We start from the raw sequence: 25,656 nt of genomic DNA, 5'->3' as shown, positions 1-25,656 counted from the left end.
CAAGGGTATGGGAGTAAACGCGTAAAAGAGCTGCGAGCTCCAATCCAACTGAAACGCATCCACTAATGCTCCCTGCATTCTCCTGAGTGGCAAAAAGGTCCACCCGAGGAAACCCTCACATCTTGAAGATGTAATAGACCACTCATGAAGATGCCACTCGTGATCGGCCAAGTAATGCCGACTGAGACTGTTTGCACACACATTTAGCACCTCGGCCAGATGATTTGCAATCACACAAATCTGATGGCCCTGAGCCCAGGACCAGAGACGATACAACCCTACCCCTTCCTGTTTGATAATGTACTAAATCGCGGTAGTGTTGTCCGTCAGAACTTGAACCGACTGACCGCGAAGGGAGGGAAGGAAGGCCTTGAGAGCCAAACGTATTGCCCGCAATTCCAAAAGGTTGATATGAAGCAACCTTACCTCTGAAGACCAAAGACCTTTGACCTCCAGATCCCCCAGAAGAGCACCCCACCCTAGAGTGGGGGCGTCCGTGATCACTGTGGCGATCCGTGGAGGAGGATGAAAGGGCTTTCCTTAAGACAGGTTGCCCTGCACACTCCACCAAGACAGCTCCAGTGCAGTGTCTCTGGAGATCCTGACCTTCTCCCCGAGATCTCCATTGTGCTGATACCACAGCCTGCGGAGGCAGCCCTGGAGTGCCCTCATGCGCCAGCGGGCATGGCTGACCAACAGTATGAAGGAAGTGAAGTGACTGAGTAGGTGTAGGACCTTCAGGACAGGAACAACCGCTCCTTTGTGGAATAAAGGAATCATTTTCTGATTGTCGATTTTCTGATCGTCGAGAACCCTCTGCAGTGGCAGAAAAGACCAATAAACAGTGGTGTCCAGTATTGCCCCTCTGAACAGGCTGCGCTGGGAGGGCACCAGGTGAGATTTGGGCACATTTATCGAGAAACCTAAGTTGAACAACAACTGCGTTGTTGCATGCAAGTGGCACAACACCATCTCTGGAGACTTCGCCTTGAACAGCCAGTCATCCAGATAGGGGAAAACAGGAATCCCCGACCTTCTGAGATGTGCTGCCACCACCGCCATCACCTTCGTGAAGACCCGTGGTACAGAAGTGAAACCGAACAGGAGGACCACAAACTGGTAATGTTGCAAACCCACCGTAAACCTGAGATACTTCCGATGCAACTTCAGGATGGGAAGATGAAAATACGCATCCTGCAAATCAATCAACACCATCCAGTCTTCCTGTTGCAGCGCCAATAGAACCTGAGCCAAGGTTAACATTTTGAACTTTTCCTGCCTGCGGTAAAAATTCAAAATCCTGAGGTCCAGGATCGGTCTGGGCCGACCGTCCTTCTTGGGAATCAGGAAATAACGGGAGTAACATCCCTGACCCCTTTACTGCTCTGGAACCACCTCTATTGCACCTGTCTGCAGTAAGGTAACAACCTCCTGCTGCAGTAACAGCAAAAGGTCCTCTGAATACCAACCTTGGCGAGGAGGGTAAGGAGGTGGAACCTCTAGGAAAGGGAGGGCCTACCCATTCTCCACAAGATTAAAAACTCAACGGTCCGAAGTAACCGATTTCCAATCTTGTAGAAAATGGGACACCCGTTCCCCTACAGGATCTGCATGCTCCAAGATGAGGGATCTAGAGCTGCTGTCCCGTGGTGCCAGTGGGGAAAGGATAGGAGGAGGAAGACTGTTGCCTGGAAGCTCCTCGAAGACGGCCTTTACCTTTTACCTCTGTACGACCGGTAGAGCGAATTCTGGTGCTGTTGTTGCGGAGGCTGCTGTCGGCCACGAAAGGAAGCCACCTTCCCAAAACCTCAATACCTCTTGTAGCCATAGCCCCTGGGCTGGGACTGCAGGCCCAAGGATCTTGCAGTAGCCCTACTGTCCTTCGACTGCTGAAGCGCAAACAATCTAGACCCATCAAATGGTAGATCCAGTAAAATAGCCTGAACATCTGGCGAGAAACCTGATGATGTAAGTCAGGCATGTCTTCTTGTAGCAACCGAAGAACCCATTACTCGAGCAACTGTAGTATCCAGACCCAATTGTATAACCTGACAGGCAGATGCTTGCGAATCTGAAAGTGCCTCAAGAAAATGAACACAATCATCCTCAGGAAGCTTAGGAGCCAACTGCTTGACAGAGTCCGATAGACCATGAATGTACCTCCCCACCAAGCACGTGGCGTTTGTGGACTTCAGAGCCATACTTGCTGAGGAAAACACCTTTTTGGTCGACTGCTCTAGTTTTTGGGAATCCCTCTTCCCTGGGGTGGTAGGAAAGGATCCAGATGACTGCTTGGAGCAAGAAGCCTGGACCACCAAGCTTTCCGGACATGGATGGGCCGGAAGGAAAACTAGATCACCTGGAGCAGGTCTACATTTCCTTGCCACTGATCTTGAAACTGAAGTTGCAGACAAGGGTTTCTGCCACACTTCCATGATTGGCTCGGTCAACGCCTCATAGAAAGGCAACAGAGGTTCACTTGAAGAGGAAGAAGAATGAAGCACTTCAGTTAGAATATTAGATTTTACCTCAGTTGAGGGCAACTGAAGGTCCAAAAACTCAGCTGCTTTTCTGATGACCACATGATAAGGGGCAACCTCCTGTGAGGATAAAGCTTTAGGAGAAGAAAGCTCCCACTACAGAGAAGTGTCAAGGGCACTAGCCTCACTTAGACCTTAAAATTCATCTACGGAGTCGTGAATCTCTCCTTCCTCCTACTCTTGCTGGTACTCATCCTCCTTCAGTAGTCTTTGCACTTCCCTCCTGGAATGCTGCTTACGGACCGTCGGCGCCAGCCGCAGCGCCGATGACACCAGCGCCGGTGTCCATGGAGGACTTTCCGAGGTGGGTAATGGCGCCATTCGAATCTGGGTCGAGGCTGGCCCAACCCCAGATGGCGCCGGTGAATGAGGCATCCGAGTCGAAAAGTTGGTGCCGGGAACTGCCAAGATGGAGTCGTCGGCATAAAAGGTATCTTTGCATATTGTTGAGGGATGCCCAAGTTAAAGGCAAGCGGACCCACGCGGCCAGAAGGCGCACCATTAGGGTAAGATGCCCTGGCAAACATACCATATATCGCATTAAGGAAATGTGATGGATCCGATCCTAGCCCTGGTAAAGGAGGATAAGGATCCGAACTCCCCTGGTCTGGAACCATCCGAGGCCGTACAGAAGGCTGGAGTTGCGGAGCCGGAGACATCGGCACCCGCACAGGTGAAGCCACAGGTGCTGGAGAAGATGCCCTGGGAGCCGGAGGACTCCTGGGCACCAGAGTCCCTCTGGGCGTCGGAGAATCCATGAGAGTCGGCGAATCCACCGGAGCTGGAGAGTGAACCTGAAGGAAAGGAAATGGAGAGACAAAGTATTTTTCACAACGCCGCTTTACTCGAGAGGCTAATCTCGAAGCCCTACCCTTCGAAGAACGACGTCGAGAACCATGTCTTTCCATTTACTTCTCATGCTTCTTTGACTTCGAAGTATACGAGGTCGACGACTTTGAACGCTTACGACCCCTCTTCTTTTTTTTTGCCTTCGCCATGAACAGTTTAGCTTCACGTTCTTTTAACGCCTTCGGGTTCATCTTCCAACATCTCTAACACCCTCTGATGTCGCGGTCCGAAGAAAGGCACCAAAGACAGAGGGCGTGTGGGTCTGTCCTAGACATATGACCCCCACACTCCCTACAGGGCTTGAAACCCGACCTCTTAGAAGTAGCCATTCCAACGGCAACATGAAGAATATAGGAGAAACAATGTAATCCCAGAGAAATGGAGAGTCCCAGAAAAAAAAGTTACGCGTTCACAGAGCAGAAAAAAGGGAACTGACGTCAGCACGCCGACGAGGTCTTCTTATGGCTCGGATGACGTCATACGGTGTCGCAAGCGGAGCCGTGCTATTATGACGTCCTCATTGACGTGGGAGCGGTAAGAAAATAATTTCCGTGGAATGTTGGTGCAGGGGTAATTAAAAAGGTGAGGAATTCACAGGCAGACGTATCCATCAGAAATGTGAGTTACACATTTCTTAGAAATTTGAAATGTGTTAATTAACAAAATAGTTTCATCTTTCTGTTTCTACTAAAGTTGCAGGCTGCCAAAAGTCTTCCTTCTCTTGCCTCTGGAGTGTCACAAGACCCTGGGACAAGCTAATATTCCTGCTCACTTATCTCCAATGGAAATTCCCTGTGTTTGTCGGTGGCTTAATCTTTAATGGCTAGACTACAACTAATTCAAAATGTGGCTGCTAAGGAACTACTGGGTCTGACTCCCGTTCTTCTATTTGAAGACACTGCAAGTTCCCTGTGACCAAAACACGTTTTAAGGAACTTTGAATATGGCACTGCTAATTGAATAGTAACATGCCTCTGTGCCTACAAAAGCCCATATTTCACAACTCATCTTGCTCATCACAAGAAGGAAGGGCTCTAAGAAGAAAAAAGTTCTAAAGAGGGACATTGTAACTAGTTGACAACGATGCAAGTAAACCATAGCAAATCACTCACCATTTGCTGGAATTGATATTGCATGGAGACCCAGTCGAAACGCGTCATGCTGTGTGACTAAGCGCAATAAAGCACCTTGAATCCAGCTCGAAGTGGTCCATACATGATTTCCTTGGATGGGACTTTGTGTCAGGAGTTGGTGTGTAAGTATGTATGTATGTATGTATGTATGTATGTATGTATGTATGTATGTATGTATGTATATATGTATATATGTATGTATGTATGTATGTATATATATATATATATATATATATATATATATATATATATATATATATATATATATATATATATATATATATATATATATATATATATATATATATATATATATATATATACTCTCGAAACGCGTCGGGCAGATCCCGTACGGAGCATCGTCTACGAGTGGATTCCCGTCCTCACCTATACATAAACCAAGCTGCTGTTCGCGTGCTACTCAAAGGTGGACACCTTCGAGCATTAATTTATACGCGGCCGTCCAGCCGCGGAGTATGCACCACCCCGGTACCCTGGGGGTCACTAAAGTGAAGCAGCAGTCGTACTTGGAATCGAGGACAGGCCCACTTGTGGAGTCCATACAGGACTTGATTGTGTGCTTCCCGGACCACACTTCCCAGAATGCACAGTCTCATTTGAGCCTCCCATTGGTGGGTGTGTTATATATAAAATGGGGAAGTGGGTCGGCGGTTGCGCACACCGCTTCCGTTAAAGCCCCTGAAGAGAAGCATATGGAGCTTCGAAACGCGTCGGGCAGATCCCGTACGGAGCGTCGTCTACGAGTGGATCCCCGTCCTCACCTATACATAAACCAAGCTGCTGTCGATCCGAACGTGCTGGTGCAAGGTGGTTTAATTTCATGAAGCCAGCGCTGCCGCCATATATATATATATATATATATATATATATATCAACAGAATTCAGTGAGTCGACAAGAATTCAAACGAGCCCGTAGTCCTTTGTTTTGGTATTTATTGTGGCACAGCAAGCGATCGAGGAGAACGCGTTTCGAATATATATATATACCATTTAGATTGGTATTGTTTGCCGTGACACGCACGTCATCAAGCGCTAGCGCGCGGTCTCGCGTTACTGTCATCGGAGACAGGACGAGAAGCAGGAAGTAATGCTAGGCTAGGCTCTTTATAAACACCGGGTCGTCGTACAGGGCTGAGTACCTCCCCGACGGCTTTGATGACCGCCAGAGGTACCGACGGCCAGGTAAGGACGCGGCAGGCATTATTCTCTGTCATTTTCTAACTATACCTGTGGAGAATGGCTACTATTTATGGGGCTGTAACGAGAGGGTTTTACATGACAGCTTGTTCTATGTACTTATAGCCAACCTACTCTTACTAAACAGATAGGACGGGCTGTTTGATTCTGACCACATCTTCAAAGATTTAAACATATTTCTAGTTAAGGAGGCCACTAACACGTCTTCCTCAGGGACATAAGCCTGATTTATGGCTATGTAATGCATGACATTACAAATGGGGCACTATGTAAGTGCACAGCTTCTGATGGGTTGTGTTGTTATCTATGGCACCATTTGTTAAGATACTAAGAAGCAGGGATTACATTCCTATGAGGCGCATATTGAAAGCATTAGGAGCAATCTGGGTGATAATTTACTTTTTGTTGCCACGTATTGTAGAGATTTTAATGGCGTGTTTAGGGTGAACAAACCACCATACAAATGACTATTTTGGTGTATTGTGTTCCCCTTTAGAGCGGTGCCTCCTTTATCCTGAGCTGTTGCCAGGTGGGGTGAGGTATTCTCTCCACACTTTTGAGGTAAGATTTGGTGGAGAATAGCCCAATTGGAGGGCACGTCTGACATGTTAACTGTGTAATGCATAGACTTTCCAAAGGGACAGTGTTATCATTTTTCTAGACTCTTTTGGTATTTCTTGTATCTCCTACAGATTGTTCAAAAGATACGAGAAGTGAAAACTGTGAGGAATAGACTGCTGAACTATATTCCTTCACAGTGTATCCTTTATTGTTACTTCTTACTTTTCTCACCATTTTACATATATTTCCACTTCATGTTGCAGTAGCACTATTATAAATTGGGTCCTGAAGAAAGCATCAGGTGGATCTTTGCCTGTCTTTGCTGAAACATGTCGACCAATTGAATAGTTACAGACAGCTATCTGTTGAAACTGTCTTCTAGCACTGTTTTTAATCTTTGACCGTAGCAGACAACAATAAATTCCAGGGTCTGACTACGCCTCAATTTTAGATCTCACTTCACTTATAGCACTGCACTTTCCCATACATTTTCTATATACACTTGCTCACATCTGTTTTGTCCAAATTGAAAACATCCTTGGGCTCCTCCTTCATTAGGGTGGAGTTGTAGCCCTGCTAAAGGAGACCCAGATGATGAAGCATGTCACCTGGAATGGTGAGTGATGGGAATCCATACACATTTTTGTATATTTTCTACACACCTTATTAGAGTCTTGATTTATGATTATTCGTATTCCCTTTTTCAGACTTTGAGATATTTTGTGTATTTAAGAATGTCGTGAATGGGGCTACGTATCTCGTGGAGTCTTTAAACTTTGACCTTTGACCCTATCTAATCTCTCCTGTGTTTATATATATATATATATATATATATATATATATATATATATATATACATATATACATACACATACACACTGAATTCCCATTTAAAGAGAAGATTGTTAGTTAAACTGGCTATCGTAAGTCCTGAACTATCAGTCACGTTGTAGAGTATGGGAATAGCTTATAAAATATAAATCTTTACAACACCAAGGAGACAGGGGTATCAATGCAAAAACAACTGTACACCCATGATGGGGACTTCCTCTTTCAAAAGGTAGTCTTGGTTTTTATATTTCCAACAATTTCTTTGTAACTTCTGCTCAACCATAAGGCAAGATACCTTTGAATTTCTGGTGAATATGAAAGTTTTGAATCTGGGCTTCTGGAATTTCACTAATTGCAGAAACATTTACCTCTTCCGCTGCTCACTTACAGGTGTGTGGAACAACTCACTAAACACACTTTTCCCATCCTACCTTCTACACTTCACATAGAGTTAGGACATTAAGTAAGTAAACTCTAAAGCAGATATGCGGCAATAAATAAAAAGCACTGGCTAAGCCAATCTAGAGTTGGTTGTCAGCCTTTTAGCTTTGTCAATGCAGGTTTTGGTTTGTCCAGTTTTTTTGCTAGATTTTCTTGTACGAGGAGCAACAGGACCGTCACCAATGTTAAAAAAAAAACAAAAAAAAGGTAAAAAGCCAAATATTTTTGTCTTAAACAGTACAGGCTGTCCTAGAAATCCCTGGCACAGAAGGATAACACTTGTGAGCAGATGTGATCTTTGTGAAAGGGCAGAATGCAGTCACTTCAAGTGAAGTAAGCCAATGACTGAAGTGGGCTCACCCCATGCTTTATGCAGTAGAGAGTGGAAGATACAATAACGGACCAATGGAGGAACAGAGCTATCTGAACTCCAGGATAAATTATTGGGCATTTTTAATTTTAATGAAATCAAAAGGCCTTGGTCAATGCCAAACCTATATATCACACAGCTTGACAAACAAATGCTCGCATGACAACACAGAGTCTGCAAAAGGTTATACATAACACGTAACAATTTGGAAGGGGTAATCAATGTTATGTTGTAGTGTAGTTCCTATTATCCCAATAGGCTCTGCGCATTAGAATAATATCTTCAATAGTATAGACGTAGGACTGTGGTTAACTAGGTCTTCTACTGACGATATTAGACTTAAAATTATGTGTGCCAGCTAGCTCAGAGTTCACTAGAAACTTTCTTGAATAGGCAAGGAGGAGTTTAACCTCCCTGGATAGACAAGAAGGGATTTAGTTTCTGACAACCATAGAACATGACAACTTTGCTCTCCCCTAATCAAGAGTATATCTCTAGAGTCGTGTGAAAACAAAAGACAACTATTTTACTAAGTCAGTACGTGCATTCTTAGTTTCACCAGTTTGTAGAGAAATAAGAGATGGGCGTGGTTCAATAAAAAGATGTTATTTATTGATCAGTCTCTTTTCTCATACAAGAGAAATGAATCGCTATTATTGCAATACTTACAGTTAAGTAAAGTGCATACAGTAAAAACAGAATTATAAAATAATACTGTAAAAGCATTTATATGGTTTCTTAGCCATATGATACTTAAAATGGATAAAAGATATACATACATATATACATTGACTAATCGTACTCAACTGGTGCTTCTAACTACGCCTACCCCGGTGTACCTGACCTAAGCCTAATACTTGGGAGGGAGTAAGTAAGTAGCAGTTTAAGTTAAGTTTGTTTTGCCAAGAATCTGACTCAAGAATTCTCTGTAAGGGGTTAGTCAGTTCAGTACCTGGGATTTAGAAGGCTGGAGGGTTGGTATCTCTGTCACAGGACTCGATATCCCAGTTACCCGCGAGGGCGGCTGGAAACGCCGGAGGCTGGATTTCTCGGCAGGAGAAAAGGCAGCATCTCTCTCAGCGCGTCAAAAGGGAGGGGCAGCGCCCGTGGGCTTTTCTGCATCAGCTGGGCTCTCCGGCAAGTAGCGCTGCTCCAAGCTCGTCACCACCGTGTCTTAGCTTAGGGCTGCGTCGGTATATTTATACCTGAAAGGTGCCGTGTTTGACGTAAGGATGGACATAAGACGTCAGCAAGAATGTCATAAGGACTGGTCGTTCTTACATTCTTTGCAGGAGTTCTCGAGCGAAATCAAAACAATAACTGCGGGGGATTTCCCAGGTCTGTTGGAGGTTTGATTTGTTTTGAGAACTCTGTGTGCTTTCTAGGGGGCTGAAGGGATAGTGCTTGCTTAATGTGACAGCATGCGCTATGACCTAATCTGAAAACGGGTTTCTGTGCCGGTGTATGGACATTAATGAATTAATAACCGGACAAGGGTCAGAAATAGGAGTATCAATATAGGTACCTAGATAAACACACTACACCCACTCCACGATTTTATGTACATATTTACTAACCTAAGCAATAATAAATGTAAATGTAGTTGAGCTTATATAGCGCACAGCTACCCGCAGTGGGTTTCCCGGCGCTTGCTTAGGGAACCCTTCCTGGTATTCCCCTGTGAGATAGCAGGGTATCCGCAAGGTGAAAGTCAGGCATCCCGCCGCGAGGGGCCGTTGTGGAGATTAAGCAAGCTATTGCCCAGAGTCGCAGAGTGTGAACCCGTGAGTCGAGGAGGCACCGGGGCGAGAATTATCGAGTCCGTGGAATTTTTTTTAGCCCAAGACCCGCCGAGGCGGGGAATTGAACCCTGGTCCAGGACCGATCTCAGCTTCCGGGTCTGCTGCCTCTAACCCCTGAGCCACACTTCTCCACTCCACTTCTCTAAACATAACTAACAGTGCATGTGTATACCGAACCACCCCCAAAACTTTTTTTTTTTTTTTAAATGGCGTATGCAAAATGCACGAAATGAGTATAGGTACTGTATACAGTCAAGCAGTATAATCATTCAAAAGGAGATGCACATTTTATATCTGCATGAATGATTTGCGAAATTACACATGAAATGGCTCTTGATACAGAAAAAAATTGCGAGACCATCTCATCACATATAAACACAATTAATTGCATATAAACTAGAGGTTGAGGTAATGTAACGTCTCTAGTATCCCTAAGAATAGAAGTTCTGTTCTCTAAGAATGGTTTTACTTTAAGCAGAAGATAAGTGCCCAAAAGGTAAATATTTTGGAATTTGGAAAAAAGTTTTCGCTTTTCAGGGGAGAAGAGAAAAAATAGTTAACAGTCACTTTGTTTTCAAAAGACTGAAGGCCAAATTCAGAGTTCAGGGAACACCGTGTGCAAGTTTGTTTAAAATCATTCTCTCTGTTACGGTGAAAACATCATTTCAGACAGATTCTCGAAAAAACTGTCTACAGCTTCTGGGGAGAGTTCGACTAGGTTAGAAAATGTCGCTACCATGCAGTCACGCGCATGATTGCTTTCACTGATGGTTTGATCAGAACTGCTTACAGAAGGCCGTACCTGGTCGATGCTGCTTTCATCTTGTACTTCACTACCCTTCAATCGTAGTGGTGAAGTCTCCACGAATGCCGTCATCAGGATAGGTAGCCGCTGGGGACAGCACAATGCATGAGCCTTTACTGGACCCAACAAAGTATCTGCATCCAATGGTACGTCTGATTGTAGTGTAAGAGAGGTGTCCAACACGCATTCATCGCCGCATAGCATGCACCTTAATACAGGCATAACACAATTCTGCCAAATGGGTCTGAATGAAAGAAACCAGGTCATATTCAGATCTCGTAGCCGGGCTAAGCCAAGGACTTTAGTTATGCGGTCCCGGTAGCGGATAGCTAGGATTGTTTCTTCCATTGTTGCTGGAGTCTTGTCTGTGACATGGCTTGCCATAACGAAGCAAGAGTAGCAAGAATAAAATGCCTGCTACGAGTCCCAACAGGAGTGGAAGTCCGCCAAAGATGGAATGGACGAAATTTGGAAAAATACCCAGGATCGCTTTGAATGGTGTTAAAGCGCCTGAAAAAACTGTCTTAAATACACTCGCGATACCACTTGTATCAGAAATATTTAAGATTTCGTTCAGCATTTCTGCGAAGTGTAGGGGGCAATTTGTTGATAACATTGAATGAATCTCTGCCGTTGTCCTTGCAACTTGGAGATCATACGTTTCTTTTGATGACGTCAACTGGGTTGGCGTCTGTAGGAGCACAGTCTTCATTCTGCTTAAAGTATCAATTCGAATAGAAGAGATTTTTAAACTGGGCCATAACCTTCCCTCCCTGTCTGGAGCATCATTCGGGAACAATACTCTTTCACAGCACATGACCCTGGAAGTCACGCTTACGAGATAAGGTTTTCCTGGCAGCAAGCCACAACATCTGTGATCTACAATTAGAATGTAACTCCCGTTCGAAAGTCTTCTAAAGAATGGTTCTATTTGTGTTGCAGGTGTGCCTAACTGGTGACATGAAAGGTTATTTGAAGTCCCTTCACAGGCCCAATGCAAACTAATACCCTGACACAGAAGTATGCCACTTAGTGATTTTTCACAATTATTACCCCTAAAAAATACACTCTGTCCGTTATTACTGACACATGTGTGTGTATAGGGCAAGTTCCATGTGGACTTAATGTATTCTTTACCCAACCTTTCATACTGGCCTGCCTGTATATATTTTTGGCAGTATTGAAACTGGAAAGTTGTTATCGGAATATTTATTATCCCATGTATTATCCATTCAATGACAGGTCGTTCTGACATTGTCAATGGTAATCTCTCAAGTTTTTTCAATGCTCAGAATTGTATAGTCAGCACCCTTTTGTGCCAAACTGATTTGTTTATCAGTAAGGTTAAAGATATTAAATAGTGACGTTGTGTTGATTAAACGCCAAGGCACATAGCCTGAACGCAGATTTTGTAACGTCCAGCCAAGATGTACAATAGAACGCAATAGAGACTGACCGTGTTGCAACATCAGTAAGTCTTGTTCTATTATATCGATTGCAGAAGATACAATACTGTCCAGTGAATATATTCTGGAAGACAGAGTCATTAACCCATTGTCCACAACAGAAAGTGATTTTTCCAAATTAACACGGTCAATTTCCCGTATTTTTTCTGCTGTCTCAATTTGAGTTACTTTCCAAGCTTCGTTGTAAGCTGCATATATAGAGGCCGCTATGAAACGTTTTAGACGCTGTTTGCGTGGTCCCTTGATGAAATCACGCAAGTCAGCACCTTCTTTAAGTAAAGTTAAGTGTTGCTTAATTTCTGACAGTGTGGATGTATGTAGCCATTGAAGGCAGAGTTTTCCCACACTGTAAGTAGTTACAATCCCTGGATGTTGTCTCTGGGAGTATCTTGGGTCTGGCCTGGTCAATGTGAACCCCTGTATTTTGTTCAGGAATCTGTCTTGACAGTTATTTGTGTCTGTGGGCCAGATCAACCATTTTTTCCAATCAGCATGTGTTCTGTTTTGGTTTAAAATATAGGATATGTCTATCTCAACATCCGTAGTGCTATTACTGGTAGGTGTTGGTTTTGGAATAGACGGGTTATTCAAGTCTTTAATTTTGGCTAGGCCAAGACAGGATGTTTGTTGAATTGTATCATTCAAAAATATAATTTGTTCTAGGATCATGCAGGCTCTGAATAATGATTCTATACCTTGCACTTGCCAATCTTTTGTGCCCCAGATCGTTTTCGTTTCAATGTTATTGTTCCAGAAATCAAAACCGAATGTATTCATTTTTTCAAAAAATGAGTCTGAATATATCATTTTTGTGTTTGTAAGCATGGCTTTCACTCCTGTCTTATTTAACAATTTGAAATAAAACGATTCTGCATTACTTGTGTTGAACCCTGAAAAGTATGAATATTTATCAAAATATGTCTTTGAACTGCTTTTTGGTGGAGTTGCACAATGTTCCCATTGGTTAAATTTTAAAACGTTTCTAGGTTGAGTAGATTTATGCAGATAATGGTTACCATAATGGTTATAACAAAACATTTGATCGTAATTAGATGAACCTTGCAAATAACCATGTTCTGTAAATGTAGCTGACATTACTAGATCAGACATCATATCATTAATACTTTCAAAGTCCCAATCATCAGCAAATGTGCTTGGTTTTACAAAGTCACTTAATGAAATCTTGAATTGATGAGGATACTTCAGGAGTTCAACCGGACCATATATTTCGTAATCAGTTTTGTCCCATGCTACCCCGCCGGGTATAGGATTGGCTGTTAAGTTTACTGAAGAAAGTTCTCTTTTCTCTATGTGTGAAGACTTGTGTGGTTTCAGGACCAAGTTGATTTTCTTACTTGCTGTGTCCATTGTAGCATATTTTCCCTCAATGAAATGTCCCAAGCATAGTACCATGATGAGCCAAAGTATGAGGATGAATACTCCTAGTGCCACCCAAAGTTCAATCCATGGAGAAATCAAATAGGTTTCTTTTAGTTGATGAAAGAGTTCCTTTGCTTTATCTTTAAAAGTTTTTGTTGTCCGCTGTTCCTCTGGTTCACTCAGATCTTCAGAAAAATCATCGAAGTTGATGAAGTAGCCTGATGCTGTTCTGTCAATTGTTTCAATTGCTTCCGCATTCCTTTTTGTTTTTGGAATTTTCTTTGTTTCATTAGCATAGTCTGTGGTTACATCATTGTAGACTGGTGTTTCTTGATTTAAGATTTTAATTTGGGTTTCAAGAGGTTTAAGTTCCATGGCTTTGTTGCATAGTCCTTCTTGTTTTACTGTAGATTTATCAATTGTGATTAGTCTTTCAGTTTGAACCTCTGTGTTTGTAGCAAACTTTGGTGTTCTGCTACTTCTTGGGAGTCCACTTGGCCTACTACTTGTTATCGGCCACATGATTGTGGTTTAACCAGGTCGATGGATACAACTCGGTTCTCCTTTTTACCAGCAAGGGGCGGTAGTACTACTGATCTTGTCCCGTTGACAGACAAGACAGGAACTGCTTTTCTGTAAGAAGGCCCAAATTCCTTCTTCACCGCGATCTTTTCTCTGACCAGATCCCCGATTTTTGGAATCCAGACAGGCCTTGCTGGGACAGGTGGTTTCTCTTCAGTGGTTATTTGCTTCTGTTTCAACTTTATGTTGCTCAGGTCTTTTCTTGTTTCGTTTAAGTCCTGTAAAATAGCCAAACGATCTTTGATATCAAAGCATTTTTCTTTAACCACTGAAGTTTGACTATCAAGGTCGTGGATTAACATTCTAGTCCCAAACAATAGTTCGTACGGACTGAGACCTCTCAGAGAATTTCTTGGCAGATTATTAAGACTACGTTGGACACTTATTAAATGTTTGACCCACCCAGCTCCCGAACCTAATACCTTTGCTGTTATAGATTGCTTTATGTCACGTTTTTTCTTTCCACAATTCCGTTTCCCTCAGGATGAAAGGGACAAGAGTACCGCAATGCAATGCCCATGCTGGTCATGGCCTCCTTGTAAGCCCGAGAGCTAAACGCAGGACCCTGGTCAGAATGTAGCATGCCAATTGCGTATATGCCATTATAGACTCGCAAATCTTTGTATAACAGTTCAGACGTCAGCCGAGATCTGGGGTCTACATTTTAAGTGAAAATAGTCTCTATATGCTAATATGACGCATTATTCATACTGGGTATTTTATGTCGATAGCCTAATCCTTATTGGGTGAAACGCCATGGCAATACACCGTCTCGGTCACCACTGCGATCTCTGTTGCAGTCTGAACAGTTTTTTGCAAATATGTGATGTTGCAGGCTCATTCCTGGCCACCAGTATGTTGATTGTAATTCTTCTAGAGAATCCTTCAGTGTAAGGTGTCTAAGACCCTCACCCATATGTGCGTCTGCTATTAACAAGCCTCTCCTGTCCATGTTTGGAATCACTCTATCCCCCACTCCAGGGATTCGAGCAAAAGGAACGGAGTTTGCATCGATTATGTATGTATAATTGAGTGGATACATGAAGGGTAGCGCTGAGCAGTCGCCTTTTGATGACTTTTTTACCGCCAGCATTGTTTCCCCATCAATGTATTTTATTGAACGCTTTTTTGTAGCTACGGAAGCCCATTTAGTTGTTTCCGTTGTGGCTGTCTCAGCCAATGAATTCCCTGCAACGTGAACGCCATCACGTTGATGACTCAGTGAGTGTATCACGTGAGTCTTTGGTAGTTCTTTCTTTAAAAGAACGATTTGTTCCCAAAGCGATTTTTGCTTTATTGTTGCACCTGTGTCATCTTTGTACCCGTTTTCAACCCATTTCTGCAAGTCGTTATTGTATGATTTGACGCATTAATATGAATCGCACACTATTAGTGTCGGGAATTCGCGATCGGCATTTTCTAGCGCCATTTTTAATGCTATTATTTCAGTTTGTTGTTCTGAATTATTTTCCACTGAGTGTGTTTTTGAAAACAGAGGTTCTAATTTACCTCCGCGCCACACGTCTTTTGTAATCTCGCATGTGGCGTTATAAGCTTGTTCTCCCCAAACTGAGGGCTGAACCTGTCCGTCTGTATGTATCACACAGGCGTACTGTCGTATGGGCAGAATGTCGATTGGCAGAGGATATTCTCTTTCATATTCTAGATTTTTTCATTTTGTCATTTCTGGATCAAAATAGTATTTCACTCTGTCTGTAGCAAGAGAATCTTCCCATTGTATCCATTTTGGATTAAGTGCCATTGTAGGTAAATTACATGGGCTTGTTAATGCCTCAAAGGCTGATTCTGCTGTTCTGACTGTAATCTGTCTGCCATCAGCATGGTATCTTTCTCTTGCTACAGCTGTTTGAACCGCGTGAACAATGTTTTCCTTAATGCTGAATGTTTTTTCAGCTTCTGTGTACAAATGTGATTTGTATGCTATTGGTACCTTTTCTCCCTCATTTGAGGTTAGGTATGTGAATCCGCATCTTCCTGGGATGACTTGAATCACAAGGTTGCGTGTATTATCGCATGTTTGCAGTTTTGTTTTAACTAACATGTCTGTTTGTAAAGATCTCAAAATTTCTGTGTGTTTTTGAGTCCAATTGATTCTTTTAAAATCTGGTTTTATTAGATCATAGAGAGGTTTAACCCTCTCTGCATAGTTTATAACGTAAGTTCTTCCGAAATTCAGGAAACCTAGAATCGATTGCAAGTTTTTCAGTGTTCTAGGTGCTTGGATTACAGCACATTTCTCTAGGAAATTGTCAGCCAGGCTTTTGCCTTCACTTGATAATTCATATCCTAAAAATAGGACAGTCAGATGGGCAATTCTTGACTTCTTGAAGTTGAATTTGTAACCCTCTGCTGCGAACCCAAGTATTATGGTGTTCACTCTTTTCAAGTGAGTATCCAAGTCATTATCTGTTAGATAGATGTCATCGACATAAGATAATGCTTCATCATCATATATTTGTAGTAACTCTGTTACTCTCGCTGAGAATAATCCTGGGCTGTTCTTGAACCCTTGGGGCAAACGACAGAAATTTTCCTGCGAGCCATTTATTGAGAAAGCGGTCAAATATCTGCTTTCTGGTGCTATATTTTGACAAAAGAATCTATTAGAGATGTCTAATGTTGTTTTGTATTTTTTGCGCACTATGCTATTCATTAGTGCGGCACTGTGTGAGTTTTGTACGGCAAACGTTTTGCAGCATGAGTTAAGGTGTCTGTAGTCCAAAACTAGACGATATGAATCATCTGGTTTGGAGACAGGAAACAAAGGATTGTTCATTTGTGAGGTGCATGTTTCAATCACCCCCTGGTATTCAAGTTGATCTAAGATCTCCCTGACCTGTTTTTTAGCTTCTTGCTTAATTGGGTACTGCCTTTGTGCAGTTGGTTGAGATTTTACCTGGATTTTGTGAGGAGGAGAGTCCTCATCCCATCCCACATGATTTTTATATAGTGCAGGAGCCTGGGCTACTGCCCACTTTCTTGCAAGTGTATATTTTTTATGAATTGGAATATGATTTGAGAAGGCAGGCATAATCATTTCTTCGCCATGAGGGCACTCCCTTACAAACTCCGGTGGCCAGTCTTTTTCAGCTAGGAGGATGTCATAGCCCTCGGAGAGATTATCCCAAAATAGACCCCTTATTTTCCTAGTCTTATCTCCCTCTATACGTAAGGTTATTTCATATATTTTATGAGGTTTGCTAACTCTGGTATCTGCAGTTTCCACCTGAATGTACTCATTCGTGTCCACTGTCTCCAGATGATTCATCAGAATCTTGCGAGCTATGCTCACTTCTGCTGCGCTGTCTAGCATTGTCTGAGCCCACTCTCCGTTTTTCAGCTGAGTCCTCAGGATCCTCGGCATGTTTGATTATTTTAATGCTGGCTACCTTCTTCTTTGGCAATTGTAACTTTTTACTTTGATGAGCAGGTTCTTTGTCTTTGGACTTGACGTGCTCTTCCCTGTGTTCTGACCGTCCTCTTCTTTCCGATTTCTGCGAGGAAGTCTGAAAAGATCGAGAGGGACGTGTATCAATATCTTGATATCTATCAGGTTTCTTCAAATTATCCCTATTTCTAAGGTTGTATTTTTTCTCAGAGGGCTCCCTCTGGGGAGACTTGTTTCCTTAGTCCGGAGATCTTTCTCTCCGCCGAGGAGACCTTCCTCTGGACTGGAATCTTTTTTCTTTGGGAGTGGATTGTTTATTTCCATCCCAGTTCTTTTTTGAAGTGTTTAGATTATTTTTAATAAATATCTTTTCAGGATTTTCTATTAGTTGGGGTTTCACTGGTTTCCCACCCAAACTATCTCTTCCTAGTTCTTCATAGGATTTTTCTATGATTCTGGCAAGTTCAAATGGTTGGTCTGCTATATCTGTTTCCTTCAATCTTTGGCGGATCGCCACATTTGCTGCTTCCCCTTTTATTTTTGCTAGTAATATTGCAGAGACCTGCTTGAAGTCTTTCAGTAATTTCATACCCAGAGTATAGGCAGGTTCTGGACCGTATTCATTTTGAATCTGTTTTAGCACCTCTGGTATTACCGCCATGGACGGAACACCATGTGTTTTTGTGTAAATGGAAGCAAAGACTGTACCCCAAGTGTCACAGTCCTCCACATGTGGTGCGATCCCCATTGGGAGACAGATAGTCAGAATTCTGTGTTTCTCCACAGGGGTGGTATCTGGAAATACCGCCTCTATTTGAGTTATTTTCTGTGCTAACCAGAATGGAATTTGTTCCCTTTTAATGGGTACTTTACCTAGACTGTATGTTCTGTGGTGTGATTTTGTTTGTGTTCCCCTGATGAGGGGTCAGCTGTGGAATTTTAATAGCTGGTTGGACTGTTGAAGTCCGCATTACATATTGGACTAGTTGTCTGTGTATTTTAATTAGTTGTTTTAACTGTGTTAAAAGTTCTGGTATTGACATTTTTTCAATGTCTGGATGTGGTGTGTAGCTGGCTAGAACCGGCCACGTTGCTCCTGGTCTACCTAGTGGACCGAGCCTGGTGATGTGATCATTATGTTTTAGGGCGCCTTTAAACCAGAGCATGTGCTCTTGGTATTTGAGTGGTATTTCCACCTCCTCGAAAGGGGTGTACTCATCCGGAGGTTCCTCTATCTTGTAATAATGGAACTCCTTTGTTACAGCGTTTGCTGCTGGAAAATTTATCCATGAATAGAATACCTCTGTCTGCCGATATTCGTGTGCCTCAATTACGAATATGACTGTACCACCTCTCGGTGTTAGTCCATTTTCTATAAGTTTTAAGGTTATAGTTTTTCTTATGCTGACCGGGATGAGTATTGCATCCGGGTCTTGCTGCAGGAGACTTGTGTCTTCCTCTAGGAGTTGAGCTGCTATTCTAGCTGCCTCCCTATCTTCTTCAGTTTCTGACATTTTACTGTCAAGAAGGGTTTTTGTTGCAGATCAGGTTTTCAAGGAAACAAAGATTAGATGCACAATATTTTGGAACACTGTATCCTTCAACGTTGAATAAACCAAAAACCATACATAGGAGTCTCCTCCTACTAAGTTTGGCGGATTTAACCTTTCACCCACTCCAGACGTCTTTGGAGTTTTATGGGAAAAAAGGGCCTGTGTGAAAAAGCACGACTGAGTTACTCTAATGTCTTGCGTTAGATTTATCGCCTATCCAAACCGTTGGGCGCCATGTAGTGTAGTTCCTATTATCCCAATAGGCTCTGCACATTGGAATAATATCTTCAATAGTATAGACGTAGGACTGTGGTTAACTAGGTCTTCTACTGACGATATTAGACTTAAAATTATGTGTGCCAGCTAGCTCAGAGTTCACTAGAAACTTTCTCGAATAGGCAAGGAGGAGTTTAACCTCCCTGGATAGACAAGAAGGGATTTAGTTTCTGACAACCATAGAACATGACAACTTTGCTCTCCCCTAATCAAGAGTATATCTCTAGAGTCGTGTGAAAACAAAAGACAACTATTTTACTCAGTCAGTACGTGCATTCTTAGTTTCACCAGTTTGTAGAGAAATAAGAGATGGGCGTGGTTCAATAAAAAGATGTTATTTATTGATCAGTCTCTTTTCTCATACAAGAGAAATGAATCGCTATTATTGCAATACTTATAGTTAAGTAAAGTGCATACAGTAAAAACAGAATTATAAAATAATACTGTAAAAGCATTTATATGGTTTCTTAGCCATATGATACTTAAAATGGATAAAAGATATACATACATATGTACATTGACTAATCGTACTCAACTGGTGCTTCTAACTACGCCTACCCCGGTGTACCTGACCTAAGCCTAATACTTGGGAGGGAGTAAGTAAGTAGCAGTTTAAGTTAAGTTTGTTTTGCCAAGAATCTGACTCAAGAATTCTCTGTAAGGGGTTAGTCAGTTCAGTACCTGGGATTTAGAAGGCTGGAGGGTTGGTATCTCTGTCACAGGACTCGATATCCCAGTTACCCGCGAGGGCGGCTGGAAACGCCGGAGGCTGGATTTCTCGGCAGGAGAAAAGGCAGAGTCTCTCTCAGCGCGTCAAAAGGGAGGGGCAGCGTCCGTGGGCTTTTCTGCATCAGCTGGGCTCTCCGGCAAGTAGCGCTGCTCCAAGCTCGTCACCACCGTGTCTTAGCTTAGGGCTGCGTCGGTATATTTATACCTGAAAGGTGCCGTGTTTGACGTAAGGATGGACATAAGACGTCAGCAAGAATGTCATAAGGACTGGTCGTTCTTACATTCTTTGCAGGAGTTCTCGAGCGAAATCAAAACAATAACTGCGGGGGATTTCCCAGGTCTGTTGGAGGTTTGATTTGTTTTGAGAACTCTGTGTGCTTTCTAGGGGGCTGAAGGGATAGTGCTTGCTTAACGTGACAGCATGCGCTATGACCTAATCTGAAAACGGGTTTCTGTGCCGGTGTATGGACATTAATGAATTAATAACCGGACAAGGGTCAGAAATAGGAGTATCAATATAGGTACCTAGATAAACACACTACAATGTTATGTTATATGGTTTTATATAGCGCTCAGCTGCCCCAGCCAAGGGGTGTCCCGGCGGTGTCACTAGCAAGAACGGCAGAATGCCCCAACAGGAACACCACAAAACTAAACATAACAGTTGTCTGAGGCTTACTTTAAAGGAAAAAGATAGGTCTTAATGGCCTTTCTAAAAGTCAGCAGATCCTCTAAGCCACGGATTTTGGTCAGCAAAGAGTTCCACAGTTTAGCAGCAAGATAGCGGAACGAGCGGCCGCCTATAAACGTTTCACTAGTGGGACCGCTACCAAGTGCTGACCGAGGGAGCGCAGTGCTCGCAGGGGTACATACGGGGTCAATAGCATACAGAGCATCAGTGGAGTGGCGAGCTTTAGGATCGTAAAAGAAAGACAAAGAACTTTAAATTGGATCCGCTCTGCCACAGGGAGCCAATGAAGTTTGCTATTTGTGTCAGCAATAGGGTGGAAACGTGGAAGTCCTACCAGAGTTCTAGCTGCCGCATTTTGTATGCGCTGCATCCTCCTAATCTCTGCTTAGTTAGCCCCCAGGAGCAAGGAGCTAGCATAATCCAGGCAGGAGAGGATAGTCGATTGCACTATTAGCTGGCGGGTAGGAGGGTCAAAAAATGTCAAAATGGGTCTAAGACCCCGTAAGAGCCCAAAGCACGTCCCTGCCATTCTTTTAGTATGGGTGCAGAAGCTAAGGGAGGAATCTATCCACACCCCTAGATTTTTTACTTCTGTCTTGGGATCCAGGATTTTACCTAATGTATTCGGCCACCACTGTTCACCCCAAAGATTGGCGTTCTTACCCACTAGCAGAACTTCTGTCTTACTCGCATTTAACTGCAAGTAATTGGCGGTCATCCAGGTTGCCACGGCCGTCAGACCATTCTTAAACCTGGAGGCACTCAGAGTGGAATCATCCGCCAAGGCAACCACAAGCTGTGAGTTGTCCGCATATGAGACCATTGAGAGTTCCCATTGCTTGGCGACCGCAGCCAGTGGCTGAACATAAAGATTGAACAAAGTGGGGCTGAGCGCCGAGCCCTGAGGGACCCCCTGTTCAATAGGTCGTTCCAGGGACAGAAACGGGGGAGTGGAAACCCGAAAGGATCTTCCGGTGAGAAAGGATCTGAGCCACTCCAAGGCTAGGCCTGTGACACCCACTTCTTCCAGATGATGGAGCAGAACACCATGCAGGACCGTGTTAAAGGCGGCACTCAGATCCAACAGGATAAGTTCCGCCGTTTGACCAGAGTCAAGGATGGTACACAGGTGTTCGGTCATGGCTAAAAGCGCTGTCTCGGTGCTGTGGCCGGAGGGGAAGCCATGTTGTAAGGCATCCAGAGTGTTGTTGGAGCACTAAAAGCTCGTAAGATTACTATTAACATGGGACTCCGCTACCTTAGCCACCCAGGGGAGAAGGGAGATTGGCCTGAAATTCTCAGGTTTGGTGGGATCCAAAGTTGGCTTTTTAATAATAGGGGATACCCACGCCTGTTTCCACTTAGCTGGTATCACAGCCGACAAAAAGGAAGAATTAATTATCTGACGGAGAGGAGTCAGCAAGAGCATGGACGCCTCCCTGAATTGGGCAGATTTCAGGGGGTCGGCAGGAGAGCTAGACGTAGTTTTTCCACACAGTCTGTTGAGCTCCTCATAGGAGATTTCAGGGATTGCCATGAGTTTGGCGATCGGCTCTGGACTAGACGGGATAGACTTGCAGAATGTTGACCTGGGTGAAAAAGACCTATAGATTACACATACTTTCTCCACAAAGAAGGAAGCTAGTTCTTCACAGTGCAATTCAGAGATAGTTACAGGTGCCGAGGGTCTCCTGGCACTAAGGTCTTTTAAGATTTTAAAAATTAATTTTGATGGATTCGGGCTAAGCCTAATCTCATTGGCATAGTAGGCCGCCCGCGTCCTGCAAATGGCTCTATGGTAATTCTTGAGTTCTGCCATATAGTGGGTTTTTATTTCCGGGTCATAGTCTTTCTTCCATTCCCGTTCAATTTTTTTACACGCTTTCCTCAGTGTACTTAAGATGTCATTATACCATGGACTGGACTCTTGGGATCGTCCTTGGAACCAACTCCCCGGGATCAAAGAGTCAAGAGCCCGAGTTATCCAGGCACAAAACATCTCGTACCCGGACTCTGCGTTGTCAAAAGGTTCAAGGGGGTCTGTTCTAAGCAGGGCATAGAAGTCATCTAATCTCAATTTCCACCGTGGGCGCTTGTGAACTGGTTGCTTGGTGATCTTACCCAAAGATTCTAATAAAGGGAGGGTAATTTCAACCAACATATGATCCGACCAAGGTACCGGGATGGGGGCAGCCACTGTGGCTGATTCAATGTTAGAAAAGATGGGGTCTAACAGATGCCCCCCGCTATGAGTGGGACTCGCGACTAATTGGTACAGCTGAAATGCCGCTAAATCTGCAAGCAAGCAGCCAATTTTATTGTCTTGAATAAGATCAAAATGAAGATTCAAGTCTCCAAAGATGTTAAAATTAGCAGTTCCTACAGCAAGCGTCCCTACTGTCTCCAAAAGAGCATTTTTAAAGCTTCTGGCTTGCCCAGGTGGCCTATACACCAAGACCCCGGAGAGGGTCAGATGTGGGTTTATCAAAATACTAAAACGAGAACATTCACATCCTTCCATGTCAACTTTTGAGAAGAGGCATGAGTAGCGAGATTTAACAATCACTGCAATACCACCGCCTCTCGTCTTCCTATTTATTGTACACATGGAGTAGCCAGGAGGCAGAGCAAGGTTAGATACCGTCGCCATATCCTCCTGCAGCCACGTCTCAGTAAGGAAAAAAATATCCGGGCTTTTATCCGTAATGAGGTCATGGATTTCTGCATGGTGTTTAACTAGGGATCTTACATTCAGTTGAATTTTTTTTGCCGTTGTTGAGGGCTAATGATTCGGGGGGGCGGAAGTGCTATTGGTTTAGGGAGGGAAAACATCCCACATACACAGTGGATAGGACCACTCAAAGGGTGTAGTGGGGTCATGTTACATCGGATACCCTGCGGGTTCAAATGTAGTAGAGTATCCCTTGAGTAGGTGTAACCACCCAACTCCCCTCGACCCGCATTCCTGGCGAGAGGCGACGTACTGGCGCAGACGGGCGCAGACAGGCGCAGACGGGCGCAGACGGACGCAGACGGGCTTGCCTTTGGCGCGCCCGCTGCGCGTTTGGAGGGACATCCCTACTTATACTCAGAAACCAACTAACTTGCACCACGAGCTAAGGTGGAAGTCTACTCACTTCCGGTGTGTGCAGCAAGTCCGTCTTCCCTCCACAACAATCTGACCAAAGTCAGCGGTGGACCGGGGAAGCGGCGAGAAGGTAAGAAAGTTAAAAACACAATTAAAAATAAGCGCACAGTACTCCCAAGTAGAATAATGCAGCCCTTCGCACATAGCGCAGCAACAGCGTCTCCTTGCTTCGTGAGTCATGTCATGAGATAAGATCACTACGTCAAAAGGAGCAAACTGAAATCACTTACAAATATGATGCTCCAGGGTCAACAACTCTTTTCCCAGCTCTCACTACCGCTCTGTGCATCATATTGTTTCCCACCCAGTCATTCCTATTACGTTATCTCTTTCCAAATTACCTGCAATGATGTTTTCTGCTTGCTAGCCAAAACTTGCTTTCACAACCATAACAATTTGCAGCTAGGTGGTCTGGAAGCCATCGGGTCACCTATAAAATTGAATAGGCAAAACACTGGTGAATCAGAACTACATCAAACAACTTTAAAATTACAGTGAGTAAAAAAATTGTTTAGAACATCTATCCACTATGTAGTATAGAGTGCAAATGAATTATAATTTGTTACCCAGAATCGAGGTGCACATCTAGCTTTTGTTTTATGACCACAGTTGTACCCTTTTAAAACCAGCAAGATGTATTATATCTTTATAACACCTATTAAAATGAGGCATGCTGTTCAATTTTTAGCAAAAATTCAATAAAAAAAGACTGCTTGCTTTGGTTATACTTCCTGATTTAGTTCTTTTTATTAGCAGTCCAAACAGTTAGAAGTGAGCACTTCTTAAATAATAGTTGAAGAAAAAGGTGGGAGACCTTAGTTATGCTGCTGAGAAATGTGATAGGGCCAAGTTGAAGAGGAGCAAATCACTGGTAAGGAAGCAATTCCACCAAGCCCAGTCCACCAGCTATCAGAACGAGAACGCTGTATTGGTAATGATTCAATTCCTGAAGGATTTCTAGGAGGACAGGGAAGATGCATAAGACTCTCTCTCAACTGCCAAAGAACAGGGCACACTGCAAAGAGAACTGCCCTCGCTCCATCCAGGATGTATACTGATGGCGTTTTCAGGTGAGCCTGCTGGTAAAAAAACTTGACTTGAAGGACATCACTTGTGCTGAAGATACACAGTGAGGCTGCGAGTTTCAAACGATACAGTATGAAATAAGATGGCATATGATGAGTATTGATCTGCAAGTTCTATATAATCGAGAGATGGACTAAAGCAAAACATGTAGGGTCCATTTCTAAACATACATTGCCAGCCAGAAATGTTATTGGAAGTAAAGCCCAGCTTCTGCTTGTGGCTCACGATGACTGGTAATACACCAGAATCATATATCCTCTACACAATAACAAAACGTTTCTGTACACCATATATGCAATTTACATATTAAAATGCAACGTTTACCCTCTCCTGGCAAGAGACCTGATTGTGGTGTCTTGTTTCTCTTCAAGCAAACCCAAAGAATAGTATAATGGCAATCTGCTAACTTTGTAAAAGGCAAACTGTCAGAACTCCTTTCAAGGGGCCACATGGCAAGTAAGGGTTACTCTGCCCAACCGTGGGGGTTGTGACCTTTTACTCCTGCTTCCCTGGGGCTCAATTTACAATGGATCCTGGGTAACCGGCCAAGTACTACCTCTTCCAGCACTTGGCTATTTGTGGTAGGAAGGGTCAATAAGTCCAAAGCTCTTTGAGGGGGAGGTAAGTGTATGGCATACACAAGCATTAGACTCAAAGTACAAATGGTAGCAGCAATACGCTGTTTGCCCAGTCAAATACAAAGCACAGATACAACACACTAAATAATCCCCAGTGTCTTAAGTTCGACATGCTCGCATCGTCCTGGGCTGGATCCCCAAAACACTC

General features: G+C 43.5%; 1 protein-coding gene across 18 annotated transcripts in view; it reads right to left on the bottom strand.

Annotated features, from left to right (window-relative positions):
- The window catches only part of MTMR3 (myotubularin related protein 3), a 1,335,997-nt gene that overhangs the window by 108,592 nt on the left and 1,201,749 nt on the right, over positions 1-25,656 (bottom strand). For all 18 annotated transcript variants that reach the window (XM_078667211.1, XM_078667215.1, XM_078667214.1 and 15 more), the window contains one exon: positions 24,126-24,214. In XM_078667211.1, coding sequence (XP_078523337.1) covers positions 24,126-24,214 — 89 coding nt within the window. The remainder of the gene's footprint in view (positions 1-24,125; positions 24,215-25,656) is intronic.

Source organism: Lissotriton helveticus, chromosome 11 (assembly GCF_964261635.1).
Source record: "Lissotriton helveticus chromosome 11, aLisHel1.1, whole genome shotgun sequence".
In the NCBI taxonomy this organism is placed as follows: Eukaryota; Metazoa; Chordata; class Amphibia; order Caudata; family Salamandridae; genus Lissotriton; species Lissotriton helveticus.
Note: the sequence above shows the minus strand (reverse complement) of the source record. Positions and strands in the feature narration are given on the sequence as shown.